Source organism: Budorcas taxicolor, chromosome 1, assembly GCF_023091745.1.
Source record: "Budorcas taxicolor isolate Tak-1 chromosome 1, Takin1.1, whole genome shotgun sequence".
Taxonomy (NCBI): Eukaryota; Metazoa; Chordata; class Mammalia; order Artiodactyla; family Bovidae; genus Budorcas; species Budorcas taxicolor.
Window position 1 is genome coordinate 5,777,459 of NC_068910.1, and position 23,713 is coordinate 5,801,171.

Sequence of the window (23,713 nt, forward strand, 5' to 3'; positions counted from 1 at the left end):
ACCCGTGGTGCCTGCTCCTTAGACTCCCCCATGACATGAAAATCACCCCTTCCTCTCTTTACAAATCAAAGGCACGTACCCCAAAGCTACTTCACGTGTCTTCGTGTGCTGGGTAAAAGCAGTACCCGGCACACGTCCTTCATGCATTTGTCAATTTATTCAAGCGGTGCTCATGAAGGTGTCTTCAGTGTGTCGGGTACTGCGCTACACTTGGCGCCCTTCAGGCGCTCACGGTCCACCGGGGAAGACAGCCCACTGAACAGAGCAGAGTGCGGAGAGGGTGAGGACAGGGAGCAGCAAGGGCCCCTCACTGAAAGTCTGGCCAGTGTCAGGATGTAGGGGTGGGGTGGGGAGGTCCTGGGAAGCAGGAGGACAGTTAACAAAGAAGAGGGAGGCATTGGGGGCAGAAAGGCCACCAAAGGCAAAAGCCGGGAGGCTGGAACCAGGGCTCCTGGAGGCCAGAAAAAGGCTCAGTGTGCAGCAGGCAGCGGGGTGAGACGCAAGGGCGAGGACAAGGCTGGAGTGATGAGCAGGTGAGCCTTGTGGAGGGGCGGGCGCCCCCTCCTGAGGGTGATGGAAGCCTAGGAGAACCTTACAAAGGGGCAAGGCTCCATCAGGTGCATGTTTTGGAAAGCTCTCTTTGGTTGCAGTGGGAAGACTGGATGGTAGGCGTGGAATGGAGCAAGGTGCCCAGTGTGGAAACTTTTGCATTAACTAGGACAATAAAGAAGGAGGGGCTGGACTAAGGTAGGGAAATGACTTTGGAGGGGAAGAGTGGGGCTGAGGAGCAGCAGGGACACCAGGTGGCTCCCTGGGGGTAGCAGGTAGCAGGGAAGTGGGAGGTCCAGGCTGACACCAACTGTGTACCTGAATGGATACACGGGGGTGGCAGGGGGACTCGTTAGCTGAGCAGGAGTGAACTGTTAAGTAGGATAGAAGAGGAGGAGGTGGAGAGTCAGCCAGCCTTTTAGATAAGGTGATTTTGAGATGCCTGTGGAACACCCAGGAGGCTGCAAGGGCCAGAAACAGCTGAGTCTCTGGCTATAAAAGCTCACAACAGAGATGCAGGGAGGAGATCGGACCTGAGCCCTTGGCCATCAAGCGTCCGGGGAGAGCATGAGGTCAACTGGGCAGAGGTGGAGAAATGAGCAGGAGGGGCACCCAGAGCCCCATCATTTACAGGCAGAGAGGACGACAGAGGAGCCCTTTTAGGGGACAGAGAAGGGCTGAGCATCCCTGGAGAAGGTGGCATCTGCAGGCAGAGGGCATCTTTCCAGCAGCCTGTTGAGAGGGACAGCGCTGTGGGGTTCGGAACCCAGGAGGTGGGGGAAGGAAGGAGAGCTGCTCAGCCCTGGTGGGGCAGGCTTCAGACAGTGGTGCATGTGGGGAGGTGAGACCTGCTGAGACAGATCTTTGGGGAAGCTGCTCTGACGGGGTCAGAGGCTGGTAGTTCTTGGCCACAGGGTATCAGAGCTATCTTTGCAGGTTGGCACGACTGGGAAAGAGTCAGGAGGGAGGGAAAAGTTTCAAATACAGGATGGAATGGGGACAAGGGAGGAAGGAGTGAGTAGAAGTTTCTGAGATGGGCAACAGGGGCAAAGTCCACAGGGGGAGGCGTCATTTCTGTGGGAAGAGGAGGGAAAGAGTTGGGGAATCCAACAGGTGAGTTTAAAAGCAAACCATTCTTCTTAAGAGATTCTCGGAGGAAGGAACAAGAAGGAGCTGGTGGCAGAAGTGACTGTGGTGGGTGCCACGCAAAAGTCCTCATATCTCACACATTCAGTCTTCACGGCAACGTAACCACTCCAAGGACATTCTTATACCCATTCTACAGGTGGGGCAACTGAGGTCCAGAAAGGCCAAGAAACTGACCCAGATTGGGACCCAAAACAGGTTTCTGATGATGATGCCCACAGCCTTGGCAGAAGCTGGCCCCAGAGAGAGGAGGCCTTCTGCTCAAGGCTTCTCCTCTGTCCTCCACAGTCTCAAGGAAGTATCTAGATCTGATCCTGAAACACCCTAATTACCCTCTCCATACCCCCTCCCCGCCCCTTACACACAGAGGGGCTGAGTCTGGAGGGGAGCTCCACACCCAGCAACTCCTTTCCAAACACCAGCTTCCAGACCTGAGAGTGGTTTGACCTGAGGAAGAAGAGGTGGAGCAGGTCCTTCTCCCACCACGGCAGAGAGCCTGGGGCAGGCGGTGTGGGAACAGGCCCCCAGCTGGTGACGGGGGGCCTCATCTTAATGTCCAGCACGTAGCTGGTGTACACATCACCTTTCTTTAACCTGTCACAGACGGGAGCGCTGCCGGGGAAGTGGAGACCGCCCTAAATACTGGCACTGAGGGGCCGAGCTATAAATAGCCTTGCTCGGGCCTCCTCTCCGGTCTCCCAAAGCAACAAACAAACAAACAAAAAAACCGTTGATCACCCAAACAAATGCACCTTCCCTGCCCCCTCGGGGTCCTGCTCTCACCTCCCTGGCCCAGTGTGGGCCATCAACTCTCCCCGTGTCAGAGGTCTGTTCCTGCAGGGCCCTTGGTGGAGGCACCAAACGGAGCTGGGGACTCAGGGCAAGACCCTCCTGGCAGGAAACTCAGGCCTCCGCATCACGTGTTCCCTCGGGAAAATGACCGAGTGTTACCTGCGGGCTGCTCAGTGCGCTGAGAACAGGGGCTGCGGTGATGAGGAAGGCAGGTGACTTTTGCCCTCAGGGAGGAGACAGGTGATGACAAGGACAGGGACAGTTGGCATTTCCTTCCTGGTCACTGAGGTCAGTGCAACCATGATTCCCAGTTTACAGATGGGAAAACCGTGGCTTAGGGGAGCAATGTGCCCAGAAAGGCAGAGGCTGAAGCCACAAGTGCTCAACTTGAGAGATAGAGCTCAGTCCCACAGCTCTGTCTTGGGAAGATGGACCAGAAATGTGTCACTCAGGGTTGACAACAAGGCAATGAAGCTGGTCTGTAATGTGTGGAGTTCCCCGCACCAGTTTCTTCTGTGGCTGCAGAAATCCTCCCAGATCGTGTGGAAGTCCCCTCCAGTCCTGAACACATCCTATACTCTTCCGTTCCCCAGGATCCATCCCACAGTTCTTTCTACCAGGAACGTCCCTCTCAATTCTCACATGCCTTCACAATTGTGCCTGTCCTTCAAGCATCAGCTCAAATAATACAAAGCCTTACCAAGTGCTTCCTTGGTCTGTACCTGTAAACCGGGAACCTCCTTCACCCTGAAGATGCAGTGAGCATCTGTGTTGACCTCTGACCTACAAATGCCTGGTGCACAAACTGTTTCTATATAAAATGCCAGACAGAATGGATTTAGGCTTCACAAGGTGTATGGTCTCTGTTCCAACTATTCAACTCTACCCTTGCTGTGTGAAAGCAGCCGGAGACAATTAAACAAATGCTGTGGCTGTCTTCCAATAAAACTTTATTTACAAAAACAGGCAGCAGATGGGTTTGGTCCACGGTTTTCTGACCTCTGTCCTAGGCTAATGCTTCCCAAAGAACACTAATCCTGTATGGCACCCTGAGGTCATACAGGGAGCTCCCTGAGGAATGGCTACATACTGTGGCCCTCTTCAGAGAGTCCCAATGCGCATTAGAATATTGAAAGCTCTGAGAAGTCCCATAATAGAGGCATCTCTATAGCTCTGTCTCTCTGGGCTTCCCTGGTGGCTGAGATGGTAAGGAATTTGCCTGCAGTACAGGAGACAGGGCTCAATCCCTGGGTCAGGAAGATCCCCTGGAGAAGGGAATGGCTACCCAGTCCCGTATTCTTGCCTGGAGAATTCCATGGACAGAGGAGCTTGGCAGGGTACAGTCCATGGGGTCAAAAAGAGTTGGATGTGACTGAGTAACTAACAATAGCTCTGTCTAACCCAAACTTACTTAGAACTAGTCTTCATTAAAGTGCAAATTAAAACCAAAATGAGATGCCACTTCATGCCCACAAGGGTACACCCACGAGGATGGCTTAATCCAAAAGCTAGACAATAATAAGTATCTTCAAGAACCGATGTGAAATAGATGAGTAGCCCAAGTTCGATGCATGAAACAGAGCACTCAAAGTCGAGGTACTGGGACAACCCAGAAGGATGGAATAGGGAGGGAGGTGGGAGGGGGGGATTCAGGACGGGGGGACACACGTACACAGTGGTTCACTCATGTCAATGTATGGCAAAAACCACCACAATATTTTAAAGTAATTAGCCTCCAATTAAAATGAATAAATTAAAAAAAATTACACCAAGACAAGCAATCACACTGGGACCAGAGAAACCAAAATGTGCACTCGTCCCACCAAAAATTACAGTCTTTTCTGTCAACATATCGAAATCATAATATCACTCATACATATTCAAGAATTTTTGTTGAACTTTGACTCCTAAAAATGTACTATTCTTCCAGTATAATTTTTTCTATCTTGTCACTTCCTTGTTAATTAGTATAAAAAATAATATTTGGAGTAACTCCTTAAGATAGACCCATAAAAAGTATATTCCTAGCCAATCTGAATAAATCAAGAGCATCTGCTAAAAAAAGAAAAAAAAAGGGATACAGAGAAATGGAACTCATATATTTCTGGCAGGAATGTAAAACAGTTTAGCCACATTGGGAAAGTTTGCCAGTTTGTTAAAAAGGTAAACATAAAACTCAGCCTTTGCAAAACCCCTAGGTTCTTCAAACCCCATCTGAATGCAGAGTGCCAATAGCAAGGAGAGATGAGAAAGCCTTCCTCAGGGATCAATGCAAAGAAATAGAGGAAAACAACAGAATGGGAAAGACTAGAGATCTCCTCAAGAAAACTAGAGATACCAAGGGACTATTTCATGCAAAGATGGGCACAATAAACGACAGAAACAGTATGGATCTAACAGAAACAGAAGATATTAAGAAGAGGTGGCAAGAATACACAGAAGAACTATACAAAAAAGATCTTCACGACCAAGGTAATCACGATGATGTGATCACTCACCTAGAGCCAGACATCCTGGAATGTGAAGTCAAGTGGGCCTTAGGAAGCATCACTACAAACAAAGCTACTGGAAGTGACGGAATTCCAGTTGAGCTCATTCAAATCCTAAAAGATGTTGCTGTTAAAGTGCTGCATTCAATATGCCAGCAAAATTAGAAAACTCAGCAGTGGCCACAGGATTGGAAAATATCAGTTTCCATTCCAATCCCAAAGAAAGACAATGCCAAAGAATGTTCAAACTACCAAACAATTGCACTCATCTTATACTCCAGCAAAGTAATGCTCAGAATTCTCCAAGCCAAGCTTTAACAGTACCTGAACCATGAACTTTCAAATGTTCAAGCTGGAATTAGAAATGGCAGAGGAACCAGAGCTCAAATTGCCATCATCCACTGGATCATCGAAAAAGCAAGAGCTCCGGAAAAATATAAATTTCTGCTTTATTGATTACACCAAAGCCCTTGACTGTGAGGATCACAACATACTGTGGAAAATTCTTCAAGTGATAGAAATACCAGACCACCTTTCCTGCCTCTTGAGAAATCTGTATGCAAGTCAAGAAGCAACAGTTAGAACCAAACATGGAACAACAGACTGGTTCCAAATTGAAAAAGGAGTACATCAAGGCTATATATTGTCACCCTGCTTATTTAACTTACATGCAGAGTACATCATGCAAAATGCCATGCTGGATGAAGCACAAGCTGGAATCAAGATTGCCAGGAGAAATACCTCAGATATGCAAATGAAACCACCCTTTACGGCAGAAAGTGAAGAGGAGCTAAAGACCCTCTTGATGAAAGTGAAAGAGGAGAGTGAAAAAGCTGGCTTAAAACTCAACATTCAAAAAACTAATGGCATCCAGTTAAAAACATCATGGCATCCAGTCCCATCACTTCATGGCAAATAGATGGGGAAACAATGAAAACAGGGACAAACTTTATTTTGGGGGGCTCCAAAATCACTGCAGATGGTGATGGCAGCCATGAAATTAAAAGACACTTGCTTCTTGGAAGAAAAGCTATGTCCAACCTAGACAGCTTATTAAAAAGCAGAGATATTACTTTGCTGACAAAGGTCCATCTAGTCAGAGCTATGGTTTTTCCAACATCGATGTATGACTGTGAGAGTTGGACTATAAAGAGAGCTGAATGCCGAAGAATTGATGCTTTTGAACTGTGGTGTTGGAGAAGACTCTTGAGAGTCCCTTGGACTGCAAGGAGATCAAAACAGTCAATCCTAAAGGAGATCAGTCCTGAGGACTGAATATTGGAAGGACTGATGCTGAAGCTGAAGCTCCAATACTTTGGCCACCTGTTGCGAAGAACAGACTCATTGGAAAAGACCCTGATGCTGGGAAAGACTGAAGGCAGGAGGAGAAGGGGAATGACAGAGGATGAGATGGCCAGATGGCATCACCGACTCGATGGACATTAGTTTGAGCAACCTCTGGGAGTTGGTGATGGACAGGGGAGCCTGGCATGCTGCAGTCCATGGGGTTGCAAAGAGCCAGACATGACTGAGTGACTGGTTATTCAAATATAGCCCCAAACTGAAAACTACCCAAATGTCCATCAACCCACAGTCAGACAAATGAAACTAGGAATAAAGCAGTGACACAGGCTGGAACATGAATGAAGCCTGGAAACATTTTGCTAAGTAAGTGAAAGAGGACGTTGAGCAAGGACCACACATTGTATGACCCCAATGAGTATGTGATATCCAGACTATATGAACCCAAGAAACAGACAGCAGGTGAGTAGTTGCCTGGCAGTGGGACGGAGATGAACCGTACATGGGCATGAGAGATCTTGTTAGGATGATGAACATAGTCCAAAACAGTCTTGTGGTGACAGCTTCACATTTGGCAAGTTTACTCAAAGGTCATGAATTATACACCGAAAAGGGGTACAGTTTATGGTATGTAAATATACCACCAAGTCATTTAAAGGCTATTAAGAAGGAAGTGCCCCACCAGGCTTCTGCCTTTCCAAAGCAATACGTCCAGAGTGTACAGAACATGCTCTGGCAGAGACAACACCGTGCAGGTTATCTCACACTCACTGCCCAGAGCAGACTCAGGCTCCAGGAAGGTGTGGACCTTGCCACGGACCACAGGCAGTGAGTGGCAGAGGCTGGCCTTGCACCCCCATCTCCTGACCCCAAGCTCAACACCTATTCCAGTCCCGCGTGGCTGGAGGCTAAGATCCAGCAACCCAGGAGGCAATAAGGAGAGGCATCTATACGCAGGGATCCCACGCAGTGGAAAGGGCCTCGCTGCCTCGAGGCTGGGGTCCCAGCTCCCTCGGGTTCCTGCCCTTCTCCCCCTTGGCAGGACTCAGCATAGCTTCAAAGTGCTGCCCAAGCCTTCCACACCTCCCCGAGTATAGCAGCTCTGTATTACAAGTGGCCAAAGGCTCAGAGAGGGTCTGACACCACATTCAGTGTTAAGGCTGGCAGAGTCACTGTCTGCTACAGAGGGGGTGGTGGGCAGGAAACACATATGACATGGGAAAAGTCCTGGATGAGAGATCCGGCGTGGGAGCGTGGGTGGGTCGGGGGTCTTCCCCCCCCAACCGCCCTGGTCCTTCCCCAAACCCCACCGGTCCAGGGTATCCCACCAGGAGGCCTCCATTCTTTGAATGTCACCTGAACCACCTGAGCTGTGGGGTGGCAGCGGGACAGGCTGAGGATGGGTAAGATGCAGGGGTGAGAGGAGCTACTACTGTTGATGGACTCCTGGCCCCCGCCCCACCTCCATCACTGCATGCTGACTGCGCCTGCACCTGGAAGGGTGGCGGGGCACACCTGTTTCTCCAGGGAGGCAGCTCAAGTTCAGAACTGCATGCCAGGGTCCCCATGAGTGAGTAGCAGAGTCAGTTCCCAGCTCTGGGGCTTCTTCCTAATCTTCCAGGTCTTCCAGGGAAAGCATGGAGCTGAGTGTGTGTGTAAAATCTGGAGAGTTTCAAACACTTTCTCTTGGCTTTATCAGATAATGCACTAAAATTTGGGAGCAGGCCCTTCTGTGTGACTCTCTGCCTGAGCCTGAATTAAAGCCATTCATGAACCCCTTGTGCCACCAGCTGCGGGGCCACAATACACACTGGGGGGCCAGCCTCAATCTCCATCTGTCATCACAGCAGATCAGAGCCTGCTGGCCTCACACACAACGCCTGGCTCAGCTGGAAACCAGTGTTCTGCTAAAAGCAAGGTTCAAGTCATTTCCTAAAGGTGCCTCTTGAAATCCAAGAAGACATAAGCCAACAGGTTTTCTGTGTTTTCGTTGTGCTGGGCGCTGGAGACTTAAGTCCTTCCTCGTTCATCCCTCCTTCCCTCCATCAATTATATAGAGCTGTGGGGCTGGAGAAGACTCTTGAGAGTCCCGTGGACTGCAAGGACATCAAACCAGCCAATCCTAAAGGAAACCAACCCTGAAGATTCACTGGAAGGACTGATGCTCATGCTGAACCTCCAATACTTTGGCCACCTGATATGAAGAGCCGACTTGTTGGAAAAGACCCTGATGCTGGGGAAGATTGAGGGCAGGAGAAGCCGGCAGCAGAGGATGAGATGGTTGGACGGCATCACTGAATCAATGGACATGAGTCTGAGCCAACTCCAGGAGATAATGAAGGACAGGGAGGCCTGGCATGATGCAGTCCATGGGGTCGCCAAGGCTCAAACACGACTTAGTGTCTGAACAACTACTATCTGCTGCAAAACTCTCCCTTTGAGAACCTAGTGCCTCAGGACTGCAGAGAGGAGGGACAGGCCAGTGGGATACTGCCCTGAGATAAAACAGGCAGCTGATGGCGTTTCAGTCACGGGCAAGAGGAGCATGCAAGGAAGGGTGGCCAGCTCTCAGCCCAGCTCCGGCTCTTGCTCACCAAGAAAGGCACTCTGGATGAGCCCCTTAACCTCTTCCTGCCTCAGAATCCCCTGAGATGAGAATCTGTCCAGTGATGTCGTACCATCTCTCCCATGGGTGGGTGGAGTAAATGAAGCGATGGGCCTGGAGGACCATGCTTGGGGCCAGGGTACACAGCAAGTGCTTAGTAACTAACCGTGACCTCCTTTCTCTTCCTGCATGCATCAGGATGTAAAAGGAACCTCAGACACAACTCTTGCAGTTCAGTAAATCCCTGCCTCCCATGACTCAGTGTGAGACACCCACTATTTATGAAAACAAATCTCCTCATAGCAGATTTTATATACGAGTATCTTTACTCTAATGTTCAAGAATGAGTAATATTTTATAGATCACAGCTCTTCTGCAGTTACTAAGCCCAACTGTTCCTCCTCCTCCTCTTCCCCCTCCTCCTCTCATTTTCCAGACAAAGCAAATGAGCTGCAAACAGATTCAAGCAGTGAGCCCACAGCTGACAAGTGGAAGCAACAGCATTTAAATTCTTGCTGCCTGGCTTTAAAGCCCAGGTCTCTGTCTGCATCCTCACATCTTATCACTACACTTCTCTGGAACCTTTCGGCACCTGGATATACAAGCAGTGCCTCTACCCCGAGCTTCCGCTCTCAGCATCGTGTTCAGACCGCCTCATCTATTTACTGGTCCTTCGAGGGCCGCGGGGGCTCTGGGCAAGCAGGGACCCCTGGTGTTGACAAGTCGGGGCAGACAGTTGCCAGCAGCAGCGAGAGTGAAGAAGCACTGCTCTCTGCTCTGCGGGGGGAGGCCTGGTTTGTGCTTCAGGCACGGTTATCCAGGGAGGGTCTGGTGGATACTAGCAAGTCTGAACATCAGACTTAGGCAAGAACCCCTCCCTGCTTTAGCATCATGGAAAATAAAATCGCGTTGTATGCAGTTTTTTCCTTCTTCTACTCAGACATACTTCCTACATTTTTCTACAAGAAAGCACAGGTGACTTTGGCAATAAGGAAATCAAGTGTTCACCAGAGAACCCACTTCTATAAAGGGGAGCTGATCTAAGAGACGAATGATGTTTCTGACCCTGGGAATACACTTCAATACACGGAACAAGAGTGAACTAAGACGACACTGACCTCCACAGGGTTAAGAAACTCATTCACTCATTCATTCACTCGTCCATCCATGCATGTTAATAAATATTTATTGAGCACTTAGAATGTGCTCTAAACAGGACAGTCCTTGCTGGCATAGGGCTTTCAGTCTAACAGAGAGACAGAAAGAGAATAAACTAGTAAATAAAGGCACAAGGATTTCAGATAGTCCTATGTAGACAACAAAACAGACAGATGGGGTGGAGAAGGACTAGGGTACTGACTCAGCTGGATGGGCTGGGAGAGCTTACTGAATGACATTTGAATTAAGACCTGATGATAAGAAAGAGCCAGATACACGAGGAACCGGTGAGGAATCTTCTAAGCAAAACGACTCTTCTCTACAAAAGCCTGCGACTGAGCCTAGGACAAGCCCAGGACATACAAAGGGCACCAGTCCAGAGAAGGGGGGTGGGCAGAAGGGAAGATGAGGCTGTGAGGGAGGCAGGGGCAGCCCCAGAACCACAGAAAGAATTAACAGTTTCACTTCAGCAACTCTGAGCCCAAATTCTGTGTCCAAATGAAAATCAACTCAAGTGGCCATGTGATTTAGAAATACACAAATTTTTAAAACCTCCTCCAGTAAAAGAAACCAAAAAGACAAGACTGCATCCTTCTGAATAAAGACAGAGAAGAAATTACCCTTTAGAGCTTAATGCAGGCTTAGCACACAATATGCTCACAACAAATGTGTGCTGAACGGACGCCATGCGAAAAACACTTTCAATTGTACGCATGGCGAACATGCACTTGCTTGCAAAACCGTGGACAAGAGAGATGAGAGTGCCTAGAAAAGAAAGTGAAAACAGAACACAGTCCATCTGACGCCACAATGCTGGTTACACTCTTATAGCACTCAATCCCCACAGGGCACATGGGCTCAAAACGCAGAATTGCAAACATATTGAGATAGATGTACAGGTGCCAGACGCATAATGAGTTACTAAGGGAAACCAGGGTGGCCTGATTTTGAAATCTGACATCAGGAAGACAAGCCGCCCCTGCCCCACAGGCCCCCTGCCCGACCCAGAACCTGGGACTGATCCACAGCCTGAGCTGTTCTCAGTGGCTAAGATAGTCATTAATTATTCCCTGAACGGGGAAATGAACCTTCAAGATGTCAGAAGCCCAAGGTCAGGGTAAAGGCATGGCCAGCCATGGGCAGGGAAGTAGCACCTTATAACTGAGATCCACAGGCTTGTTTCTCCTCCGTTTCTAGAGGGCTAGGGCCACAGCTTCTACTTTCACCACTCCCAGCTATGCCAGTTTCCTTCTCACATGCACCAGGAGCTCAGGTGTTTGCTGAATGAATGAACAAGCACCCAGCCGAGGTAGTCTATTCTGACCAAGCCGTGTGGCCCTGATGAGGACCTGGGGTTAGAGGCAGCAGAGACAGGACACTAAGAGCACAGTGTAGGCAGGAATCAGACACACGAGGAAATAGCAAAGAGAACCAGGAAAGACACACCTTCGAGGACACTGGATCCAATACTTGAAGCGTCGTCACATAGGAAAGGAATCAGGCACATTCCCTCTAAACCCCAGAAGCCAAGCTTTGGCTGAATTCAAGAACTTCCTCTTAGCGTGGCATTTGCCAGGCTGCGTTTAGTGGAATGCTAGCATTCCGGGGTTGCGGAGGGCAGGCGGATGAGGGGAAAGGTTCCAAACTGCACGGGAAAATACGTTCGGGAATTTGAGTTAATCAAAGGTAATGGATATTCTTATTGGAGGGCACAGCTTTCAGCCCTTCTCAAGTTTATGTGGCCCCAAACAGTTTTTCACAGGATGCTACAAACATCTCACAGAGTGTCTTATGTTCCAAGTTCACCTCTGGGGAAAAGATGAATTAGAGCTGTCTGATACAAACATCTTACGAAGGAAGGAAGGAGTGTCACACCAGAATTGGACGGCTTTAAGGATGCAGAATTCAACACTGCGTGAAAAGTGAAAGTTTAGTCACTCAGTCGTGTCCAACCCACCAGGCTCCTCTGTCCACAGGATTTTCCAGGCAAGAGTACTGGAGCGGATTGCCATTTCCTTCTTCAGAGGATCTTCCCGACGCAGGGATCGAACCCGGGTCTCCCACATTGTAGGCAGACGCTTTACCGTCTGAGCCACCAGGGAAATGCACAACATAGATGATACAAATACAATCAGAGTAGAAAATTGGAACCATGGGCTCATTCTGCCATCGACTTTCATCTTGAATGACCGAGTAGCAGGCAAAAAGGCCCAGTTACACGTGAGGACACAGACTAACTGTCCCCTCCCACCACTTGGTGTCCAAATGCTTGGGTAACATGGATACTATGGGCTTCCCAGGTGGCTCAGTGCTAAAGAACTCACCTGCCTATGCAGCAGATGCAAGAGGCTCAGGTTTAACCCCTAGGTCGGGAAGATTCCCTGGAGGAGGGCACAGCAACACACTCCAGGATTCCTGCCTGGAGAATGCCATGAACAGAGGAGCCTGGTGGGCTACAGTCCATAGTGTCGCAAAGAACTGGACATGACTGAGGCGATTAAGTATGCATGCACACACGGATATTACTAAGGGGTCCTTGAAGCAGTCAGTGCTGTTCCGAGGAGCTTAGGGATAAGATGAGTACTTGCCAGAGCCCTCTTTGACTCTCCTCATGTACTATTTTCTAGAAAATACTGTCTGCTTGCCTTCCTCCCATGTACCTTTACATTCGGTAAATATTCACTGAGGGTCTTCCATATACCAGCAGTGGGGAGCAAAACCAGAAAAGGTGCTGCTTCATGACAGCCTCCTGGGGAATTCAGACAAACACGCTGCACAAATAAGAACTTAATCCAGGTTTCCCATACACATTACAAAGGAAATGAATGGTACACAACAATGTAAGTTACCTAGAGACCTCGTCCAGTGTAGGACTTCGGGCTCTGTTCTCTAAGGGACCACAGAGACCATCTTTTGCCATCCTCAAATGTGCAGGTCGAAAACATTCCTATAGGAAACTATAGTCCACTGGGGCTGGAAAAGGCCAGGTAGCGCCCCTCCCACCCCCCACACACAAAGCAGCCTCCACTCCGGCACAATGTCGCATACATGATCAATCTGACTGACTCAGTAGGTCATAGTCAAATAGAGCATCACTGACTCAGTGGATATGAGTTTGAGCAGACTCCGGGAGATAGTGAAGGGGGGAAGCTGGGCATGCTACAGTCCATGGGGTCGTGAAGAATCAGACATGACTGAGCAACTGAACAACAACAGTCGGTCTGGATAGAGCTGGCGAGTTTGCATTTCCAACCACGCGATGCTTCTTTGCCAACCACAGGAGGTAGCACTACTTCATCAGGCATTTTAAACGACCTAAATAAACTGAGGGCTATACCATGTTCGTGAACAGAGGGGCTTGATCACAAAGGTGTCCGTTTTCTCAGATTAACCTATAAATCCATTATCCTCCCAACCGAAGTCCCCACAGACTTGTTCTTTCTTGTTATTGTATTTTTAACCTGACAAGCTTATTCTAAAATTCATCTGGAAGACTAAAATAATTTCGGAAAACAGCAAAGTAAGGGACCTGTCTTGTGGGTTCAAGGCTTAAAATTAAACTTTAGGTATAGTACTGACACACAGGTAGCAAAATAGATGAAGAGATCACAGTGCCCTCAAACAGATCTATGCTTTTAGTAAAACTTTATATGGAAGATGGCATTACAAATCAGTAAGGAAAGGATGGATGATTCAGCAAATACCGCTGGAGAAATTGGTTATTTATATAAAAAACAAAACTGGATTCCTACTTCATATCTTATACGAAATAATATTCCAGGTAGATTACATTCCTGAATGTGAAAAAAAACTTTAGAACTCAGAAAACCCAGAAATATATATATATATATTTGTTTGTTTGTTTTGCAACTTTGAGGTAGGGAACTATATCTTAAATAAGACACTCACTGTGCAAACCGAAAAGAAAAATACTGGCAGCTTTGAATTCAATATAGTTGAAACTTCTGTATACCACACATAAATAATGAAGAAAAGCCACACCCTAAGAATGGTATCTGGTTAAATTTTTTTAAAAAATCACTCATAAAACCATTGCTTCTCTACACTACTATTCATCAGCACTAGGGTAGGGGAGGTTCCTCAATGAAGTCAGACCTTTTCAAACTGAAAAGCCTCAGTGAGCCTTTATCCAGTCTTCAACCCATAGAGGAGACTTCTCTTCAATTCCTGGGGCACTGCACAATTCTGCACATTCACAATGTAAATGTTGCCCTCTAGGGTTGTGCAGTGAACAACTTATACAACTGTATATGGCAGCCCTGCAACTCCAAGGGCCACAGATCCCTCTGGAACACTGATGAAAAATGCCCGTCTCTGGGAAAATGCCCACCCATACAACTACTGCCTATAAAGTCAGTGGATTCAGGCACTGTCCCCAAAACCATCAACAGCCTTCTGTTGGTCAAACACTTCCAGGTATGAGGGCTCACAACCTGTGAAAGTACTTGCAGACAACACTGTGGGCTGCACGCTCCTTAAGTACTTGTTTCTTTACAACCTCTCCCCATTCAAGTTGATCTACGTCCTTTCCACATGACCTTGCAGCTACTGAATGAAAGCCAACCTGTCCCCTCAGGAGACTTCTGCTTTCCAGGCTAAATATACTCTTGACTTGGTTTATTGCAAACAGTCCAAACCTTCTCTTTTGCTAAAAATGAACTTTTAAACTGCCCATCATTTTACCAAGCACTTCTTGCCATAGTAAGTAACCAGGCATGCTGACATGTCAACAAAGAACGAGAAAGCATTTTTCTCATCTGTGCCCCTTTGGAAAACCTCTCAAGATCTCCATTCTGGCTTCTAAAGAAATGCCCACAGAAGCCAGGAAGTTCAAGGCTGGAGGCTGGAAGCAGGGTCAGGGGTGGGGTGGGGGCAACCAGGGCAGAGACTCCACAGGCCGAAGGAGACAAGGTGTTTCCACTTACTCCCAAAACTCCATGACAGGAGAGGTGGCGTTCTGCAAGGACACGTGGCTGTGGTTGGTCACGTTCAGTTTCTGGAACTCCACGCAGTTCTCTGCAGTGGGAAACAGGACAGGAAACACAAGAAGATTACCCTCTGCAAGGGCTGGAGCTTAGACAACATTCAGAGCCGATGGTGCAACCAGGTGGTTTTTACCCAGCCGCTCCAGGTAAACATGCCTCAGAGAGCGCTGTGGGGAAAATCAATCACGTACAAACAGTTTAACAGGGAGGCTTGGCTTGATTCCAACCAGAGAAGAAGTTTTGGGGGTAGGGCACCTCTTCCCTCTATTTCCCACTAGTATGCCCTGTCCAATTCTTTCCTCCTGAATCTTTCACCTTTTCCACTTCCCTGCCTAAGGCTTGTTCATGGCATCTACCTGTTCCACCCTGGCAGGAATGTGAGGGATAAAAAAGGGCATCAGCCATGGTGTCCCTGGGCCAATCACGCAGGTGAGACTCAGGCTAAAGTCACAGCTGCTTCATAAAGACCCGACAATTAGATGAAACAATATCCGAATATGTAAAGAATCCCTGGTTCCTTCATCATTCCCTCACTCACTCAATCTAAGAAAGGATTTATTGAATATCTCTTCTCATTTCATGAGACTTGATGACCAAAGGGGATTTGAATCTCAAGGTAAAAACATGAGTGTCCATCATTTGAGCCCAGATCAGCCTATTGTCCTCTCCTCCAGGAAGCCTTCTTTGATCTCCCTCTCCTGAATTCTAAGGCAGTTAGAACTTAAAGGTCCTCCAAGAAACTTCCTTCTCCAACTCCCTTTATTTCGAAGAGGATGAATCAAGGGTCAGAAGTAGTCAAGGGACCCCTGCCCATACCTTCTCCCTGCTCACAAGTCACCAGCCAGTTAGGGGAAGAAAACAGTCCAGCCAAGGCTCCACTCCTTTGCCATGGTTATTCCCTGGTTCTGTCTGCCACCGTGGAATCCAGGTCTCTTTACAGCACCTCCCTGTTCATAGAGCCGCCTTAGTCACCAGGCTGTGAGCTCCCTGAGGACAGCGTCGCGTGCGCCCACTCACTTCAAAGCCCCTGCCCCCAGCACAGTGACCAGCCTGAAGCCTGCATTTAGCTTCATGCTGGCCCTTCACTCCACTCATGTATGCACAAACCCTCCAACTACATCTATAATCACTGGAGCATGAAGCCCTCCTGTACATGACACTTCACACATTACAACTGTTGACATGCCTTCAGAGAAAGGGGAGTGCAAATTAGTGGAAGAAAGCTTTGCAGCCCACTGGGGGAAAAGCCCCCCAAGTGTCTGCTCCCTTCCCACTTCTCTGGACAAGTGCTAACCATACCAGGAAGGGAGATGGTCTGTGGGGTCCACGGCCAATCCCAAGAGAAGTCTGGGAACCTAAAGTTATAAGCAAAATGCCTGAATGTGCCCTTGTGCCTTTTTCTAGAGCAAGGAGCCCTCGGCTCTAATCAGATTCTCTAATACAGTATCTCTCAAATTTTTTTTTTCTAGAGTAAAAAAATTTCTCCAACAACCAAAGTTGACAAGGCATTTTTATTAAAGTGACATTTAATCATTTATAAAAAATAAGCAATGAGTTATAAAGCCTATGTGATTCAAGTATTCAAACAACTCTAAAGCCAGATTTTACAATCTAAATACCAACCATACTACTGAACCAACACAATTCAAATTGATAGCATAAAATGGGTGTGCACGATAATGCCATCTTGTGAGATTAAACTGACTTCCCAACAGAAAAATGGACCTGACAGGTAGGAGGCAAGGTCTGTGGAGTTAAACTTGCTTATTTTTCCATGCGCTATTTGAGATTCAGTTCTATCGCCATTTTTCTCTGGTTTGCAGAACCTTTGTTCCTACAGTTCATTGCATTCTTGTCTGGACTTAGTATCAGTGAACATTTATGAATTAAATCTCTTTTTCCCTTGGTCACCATCATCCTATTCACCAAGAATGCATCTTAAATTGTCAAGGTGGACAACGTCAGGCATTGAGATCCCCAACCATCCTCATTTATAAAGTGAATGTACAGATGATTAGAACATGCACCTATTTTTAGAGTACCCTCAAAATAAATTTGCCCAATTAATTTATCATGGACAACTTGCAGACTTCCAAGAATATGTCCTTGAATTTTAGTTTGATAAATATCTTGATTATGCCTCTGGGCAAAGAAAGGTGAAGAACCAGGGAACGAAAAGAGACTCCCCTCAACCCCCCCAAAATATGTGCTGGGTGGGGAAACAAGGTAAGCTTTTGCAGGGATAAAAGCTAGTTCACAGCATTTTCTTGGCCTAATGACTGCTGTTCCTTCTGCCAGTGAGCAGCATCCTGCCCTGTCTACTGTATCTCAGCTTTCAGGATGACTGGCCACTTACAGGGACAACCTAACCACAGGTTACAACACAGACGGTGAATAGATTAGAGCAGGTATGTTGACTGCAGTCAAAAGGCAGTGACTGTCTAGAGCAGTCCTGAGCAGAGCTCCGCGGTCAAAACTAGACTCAAAACGAAAGAGTTCTGCCATCGATTAGTGATGTCTGTACAGAGCCGTCTCCATACACAGGGGTTGAGAAGTATTTGTCTTCCCTAGATTGTAAGACTCAGTCCTGACAGGTTGACAAATTGATAAGTAAGCAGTATATTAGAATCCAAAGTAATCTCAAAAGTTACCCATTGAAGGGAGGAGGACGGTGGTGAATGTAAGTGTCTACTGGGGTGGACAGGTAGAATAAAGGAGCCGTATGAGCTGGGTGGGGACTGTGGCCAGCTTGAGGACGCATGCTTCACCCACAGACAGCAGCCGTTTCTCAGCTGCGGCCACTGCTGCCAAGCGTGACCGTGGGAATGTGGCTCTGCTGTTGCCAGATCTTTTTAACTTTTCAAGAGAAGCTGGGAATCTGGATTTTCGTCCCCGGCCTTCTGATTTTGCAACTTTTGAAAACACAAATACAACAAATACATTTTTTAAATGGGCTGGTCACCGATTTAAAGCCTAATTGGCTGATAGCCCTCCTGTCTGCAACCCTTGATCTAGTCTAACCCCTTCATTTTAGACAGGAAAATCTGACACTCAGAGGCAGGGCTGGAATTGCAGCCTGAAGCCCTGGATCTCAGTTTAGCACTTCATACTTGCATCCTTACTGTGTGCCCAAAGGACGCAGCCTCTATATTTGGCAAAGCAAGGTAAGAAAGCCACAATTCTTCTCCTTGTACCAGTCCCTGGGCTAGTGCTCAGCTCATGTGAGTATGCAGACCAGGCACAGAAATGACCCCCAGCTTCAGTGGAACCTGAACTCACAGCAAGACACGTGACACACCAGCAATCCCAGCTCACCCAGTGAGACCAGCAGAGAGAGCCTCTAGGGAGGCCATACCTGTGTTCCACTCGTGGCCACAGGTGGCCCAGGGGAGCTCGGTGGTGAAGCAGTTGCTCAGGTAGAAAATGGCCCATGCCAGGATGATAATGTAGTACACGTTTAAATGGGCCTCAATCACCTGCGTTGCATAACCAATGCCTGAAAGAACAAAGAAAAGGCAGTGATCTGAGTCCCTCTCCAACTTGTTAAAAAAAGCTGCCCTTCACAGCCTGACAATACCCAGGCATTCTTTCACTTTCTGATTAACTCAGCACGTACCTTCAAATAAAGGGCACACTTTCCTCCAACATGTAATGCCACCTTCACTCGTAAACTGTCCCAGAGCTGTTTCCAGGAAAAAAACAGGAATCCCACAGCATATAAAAAACACCACATAGGGAATCAGGAATGCCCCTGCAAAGATGCAAAGGAAAGGAATGAAGTTAAAGTTGCTTCTGCCACTTCAGCCCTTGAATAACCTGTTAGAGGCAAGACAGCATATGCTCTGAGCTTGAGTTCCTGCTATGAGGACCAGAGTCAGACAATGTGAGCCTGGGTTTGGGCTCTCTGCCAGCTACTCCCTTGAGTAAGTCCATGTCACATCTTCCAGCCTCAACTTCTTCACCTGTAAAATAAGGCTTTAATACGTACAAACTGCACTACTTATTTCAGAATGGTTGTACAGTTAAGATGATAAAGTTTAAGAAACTGCATAATATGCTTGACTCTTTCATTTACCCATCGGACCCTCCAGCACAAGTCAAATCTATTCCCTCCCTGAATGCTGCAGCCTCCTTTTATATTACAAAGTAACCTCAACCGGCCAGGGGAGGGGGCCTCTTCTTTTTACTTTGGAAGTAACCTGCAAAAAATCTTTATAAAGAAAGGCATTCTTAAGGAAATACACAATGAGCAGTAACAGGTCCCTGTACATGAGCACCAGGTATGGAGCTGAGATACGAGGAGTTCATAGCAAGAATACAGCCAGAGAGGCTGGCTTTGAATCAGTCTGGAGAAAAGACCACCGTAAGCTTTAGTGCTCCCATTTTGAAACACAATACCCACCGCCTGGGCCTTTCTGTGAAACAAATTAAATAACTGAGGTGAACATGAGCCATTACAAGCAGAAAGGGATTTTTCCAAATCCCTCATTCTCTCTCTCCTGTCTAATAACAAAGCATGAAAACACAAGCTATTCCCCACCATCTGATCTTGCGAATGAAGGCTTTCACTGAAATTGCTTTTTGCTAAATGAAGTCCCTTTAACCCAGGATTAACAGCAATGATTTTGATCAATCCTGGTAATAGGACAATATTTACCAGGTTGTGAAAGGGTCTTAGCTTTTCTATTTTTACAAAGTTTCACATTGGGAAAGAAATACTAAAGTATTGTTGCAACTTAAGAGTAGAGCCGTGTAATTTTTTTTAAAGAAAGTTAAACAGTTGATAAGCAGATACCCCAACTATATTAGAAAGCAAAAAGTGCCTGAAAGAAGATAAAAGGGTCTGTTTGCTGAATCTGATTAAGACAAGCCACAGAAGTTTCCCTAACATGCTGTAATTTAAAATAAAATGACACTTTCTGAAAGCCTTGTGGCCTCTCTATTCACAAAGCCAGTAATCCTTAAGATAATTAAACCAGGATATCTGTACACCCAGCGGAGATTCTTGTTGAGTTAGAGTTAAAAAAAAAAAAAGACTCATTTTTAAACTGTACTCACTACAAACTTTTTTTTTTTAATCTGAGAGTTAGTAATTAATGCAGCTTATCCAATGTTCTGATTTTAAGAATGTATTTCTGGTTTTGGTATAACAATTTCCTGCTTTAAAAAAAAAGGAGAGGTTTAAACAACTCTTGCCTGGGACGATCCTAAAGGGTTTCCACAGGCGTCTAAGCGGACACAGCAGCTTACACAGGCTGAATGCGCAAAAAGGAGAGGCAGGTTCCCAGCGGACGGCTCAGGGCACGTTCGGGGTCTCTGAGGCCACTCCCTCTCTCCCCGTGCCAAGCCACCGACACCGGCGGCCACTTCATTACCAGTGCAGAGCAGGCTTGGAGCAGCCTGTGCCTTCAGGATGAATGTCTCCAAAGAAAAGGGCCCTGGCCAAGCAGTCCCCTTCTCGCTCTCCCTGCAGCTGCCCGCACAGGAAGTCCTGCCCCGTAAAGCCCGACAGTGTTCAGTTCAGCTCAGTTCAGTCGCTCAGTCGTGTCCGACTCTTTGCGACCCCATGAATCGCAGCACGCCAGGCCTCCCTGTCCATCACCATCTCCCGGAGTTCACTCAGACTGTTCCTGCCAAACTTCTGAGGCACCTTTGCTGGGCTCTGGGGATCCGCTGGAGGGACACAGCAAAGAGAAGGAGGATTACACGGACATGGGCTTTTCTCTGCAGAAACTGTGCCCCTTGAGGTTTCACAGGGTCCCTTGCCATGGCCCTGCCAGCTCTCCTGTTGATATGACAGGTGGGGGCTCCTCAAGTCTGGAGCCCCCCACCCCCCACCCCCCGCGCCCTTCTTGGAGCTGGGACATCTGAGGACTTAACTCTTGCGTCTCCACCACGCAGCCTCGGACATGCTGTCACTAGAAACGACTCTGTGCTCACCTTCGTTTCCCTGACCCCGGCAAGCTCTGAGCACCTTCTAAGCAGCAAGTCAGTACTGTTGCTAACTGTTCTGAGACCAGTCAAAGAAGCTGTTCGGTGCCCATCTTCCCACCAGACAGTCCTAGAAAGGGCCCTACGGGCAAATGAAAGGAAGGAAGACCAAACGGCAACGGGCCTCCCCTAAAAAAGTTCTCCCGCTTATGCGTCCAGTCGCACTTTAAAACCAGGCCTGTGGTGTCGGAACCCCACCCTTCCCCCTAGGGGAGTGAGCGACTTCTCTGTCCCTCAGTTTCCTCCCCTGCAAAACGGGGTATATACCGCCACCTACAAAGACGACTGTGAAACGAGATGAGGTAAGTTAAGTCGAGTCCAGAGGCTGGCACTTCGGGAAGCCCTCAGAACCCCGAAGCTGCTCGGATGACCAAAGTCCCCTTTCCTTCACGCGCGCTTCCAGTCAGGAAAGCGGAGGCTCCAAGGGACTGCCTCCTGCGCCCGAACTCCCGCCAAGGGCTCCCGGCCTCGGTCGGCACCGCACGCCCCCGGGGGCGGGACACACAGCCGGCGGACGAGGGCCCGCGTGCGAGCAGGTGGTGCGAGCAGGTGGCGCGCTCAGGTGCGAAGCGGCGGCGCGAGCATGCGCACTGGGCGGCGAGCGTCGCGCGGGGGGTCGCTCTCGCGCCGGGCGGCCCCGGGGCCGGGCGCCGGCGTCCCCGCGAGACTGGGGTCCCGCCGCACGCAGGCGCGGGAGGGGCGGCTCCCCGCCCCCTCAGGGCCGCCTTCTCCCACCCCGTCCTCCTCGGGGCCGCGCGCCGCCTCACCTCCGCCGTTCTTGTAGCACAGGTAGGGGAAGCGCCACACGTTGCCCAGCCCGATGATCTCCCCCGCCACGCTCAGCACGAACTCCACCTTGTTATTCCAGTGGCCGCGCTCGTGGACCGCCTTGTCGCGCTTGTCGCGCGCGGACCCCGCGCCCCCGCCGCCGCCGCTCAGCACCTCAGACTCCCGCGCCTCCTCGGCAGCCTTCCCGTTGCCCAGAGGCAGCGCCTTCTCCGCCGTCATGGCCGCGCTGGCTGCCTCCTCGTGCGCCGGGCCCGGCTCTGCGCCGCCGCCCCGGGCGGGCTGGCTTTTCAGGAGGCGCGAGCGGGCGGGAGGGGGAGGCAGGGGGTGGAGCTGAGGGGCCGGGCCGGGCCGGGCCAGCGCGGAGACGGGGACGGGGACGCGGCGGCCCGGCCCCGCCGGGCGCTCGCGTCGCCTCAGCCCGGCTAGGCCGGGCCCAGGAGCCCGCGAGCACCTTGCGCGCGCCGAGCACCTTGCGCGCGCCGAGCACCTTGCGCGCGCCGAGCACCTTGCGCGCGCCGAGCACCTTGCGCGCGCCGAGCACCTTGCGCGCGCCCCCTCCCTCCCCGTGTCCTACCCACTGGCCTCTTTAAGAGTGGAAGCGTGTATTCAGGCCTAGGCTGGGCTCCAGACACCAAGCCCTGAAGTTTCCCCACTCTGTGATCTCCGAATTTCTGGGTCTCAGTTTCTCACCTCTAATAACAGGAGCGGCTGTAAAGCAGGCTTCTGCAGTCTGAGCGCCTGCGCGTCCTGTTAAACTGCAGACCCTGATCTAGTGGGTGGGGCAGGACTGGAGCTTTTGCGTTTGTTGGAACGTGTGCGCCCAGGTGATGCTAGTAATGTTGGCAGGGACCACAGTGTGGAAGAAGGAAGAAAATGAACTTCTGGGAAGAAAATGAACTTTCTTCCCAACGCTCAGACTGTGAGCTCCCCTAGGCTAGTGACGCCTCCAGATCTTGTCCATCCTGGCGCCCACCGTTCTAAACACAGTGACTCAGGACAGTGTGGCAGTTAGATTTGCCTGTGGAAATGGGCGAATCTAATTTGAACCGCCATCCATCTTAGTCTTTTTAGTCTTGTGAAGAAGTCATCTGACATTTCTGTGCCTCAGTTTCGTGGTTTGCAAATAGGAATACCAATATTGCAAATAGTGCTTTTGTTACAAATGTGTGTGTGGAGTTAATACGAAAATGCTTATGAAGTATTTAGTATATTGGAACTGCTTTATGAATATTATCATATACTATGTAGTCACATAGAGTTATGTATCATCTTGTTTAATATCTGTCTTCCCACTCAACTGAGAGGGTGATGTACCCTGCCTTGTTTATTATAAAAGGCATAGAACCTAACACAAGAACCTGCACATAGTAGGTGCTCATTAAGTATTTGTGGAGAGAAGAAGGAAAGGCTAGAGGAAGGAAGAAAAAAAGCAAAAGAAGGTAAGGTCTGCAAGGAGCCACAGAGATAGACCCTCGCTCTGTGATTTCACAGCCCTGAAGAAGTCCAGCCAGGTGAGCTGTCTGTAACGCCACCCACTGAGCCTTCCATACATCCCTTGGAGCTCTCTGTGGGGCTCTGGAGAAGAGCCTCCCTGTCTCGTGGCCTCAGCTTCTCCTTCATTATGGTGTACACCTGCTTGAGTCCCTTCCCACCTCTAGCTCCCCAAGAAAGTGCTTCCAGCTACCATCTTCCCTTTTCAGGCTTCCTCCCTCCCCTCCCCCTCACTATCATATTTCTTGAAAGAGTAAGTTTACATGCTGCCTGCCCCGTCTTCACCTCCCACTCATTCCTCAGCCCACAGCAATCTGGCATCCACCCCCGCCACTCCCCTGAAAATGCTGTTTGTGAAGTCCCGGAAGCCCTCTTAACTTGGCAGATCCTACAGT

The 23,713-nt window shown here is 49.0% G+C and overlaps 1 protein-coding gene across 1 annotated transcript in view; it reads right to left on the reverse strand.

Annotated features, from left to right (window-relative positions):
* The window catches only part of SLC6A11 (solute carrier family 6 member 11), a 122,153-nt gene extending 100,107 nt beyond the window's left edge, over positions 1-22,046 (reverse strand). Inside the window, exons 1-4 of the mRNA XM_052637934.1 lie at positions 21,806-22,046; positions 18,664-18,798; positions 18,403-18,543; positions 14,988-15,078 (exon numbers count right to left, since the gene is read on the reverse strand). Of these exons, the coding sequence (XP_052493894.1) occupies positions 14,988-15,078; positions 18,403-18,543; positions 18,664-18,798; positions 21,806-22,046 (608 nt within the window). The remainder of the gene's footprint in view (positions 1-14,987; positions 15,079-18,402; positions 18,544-18,663; positions 18,799-21,805) is intronic.
* Between the last annotated feature and the right edge of the window lie 1,667 nt (positions 22,047-23,713).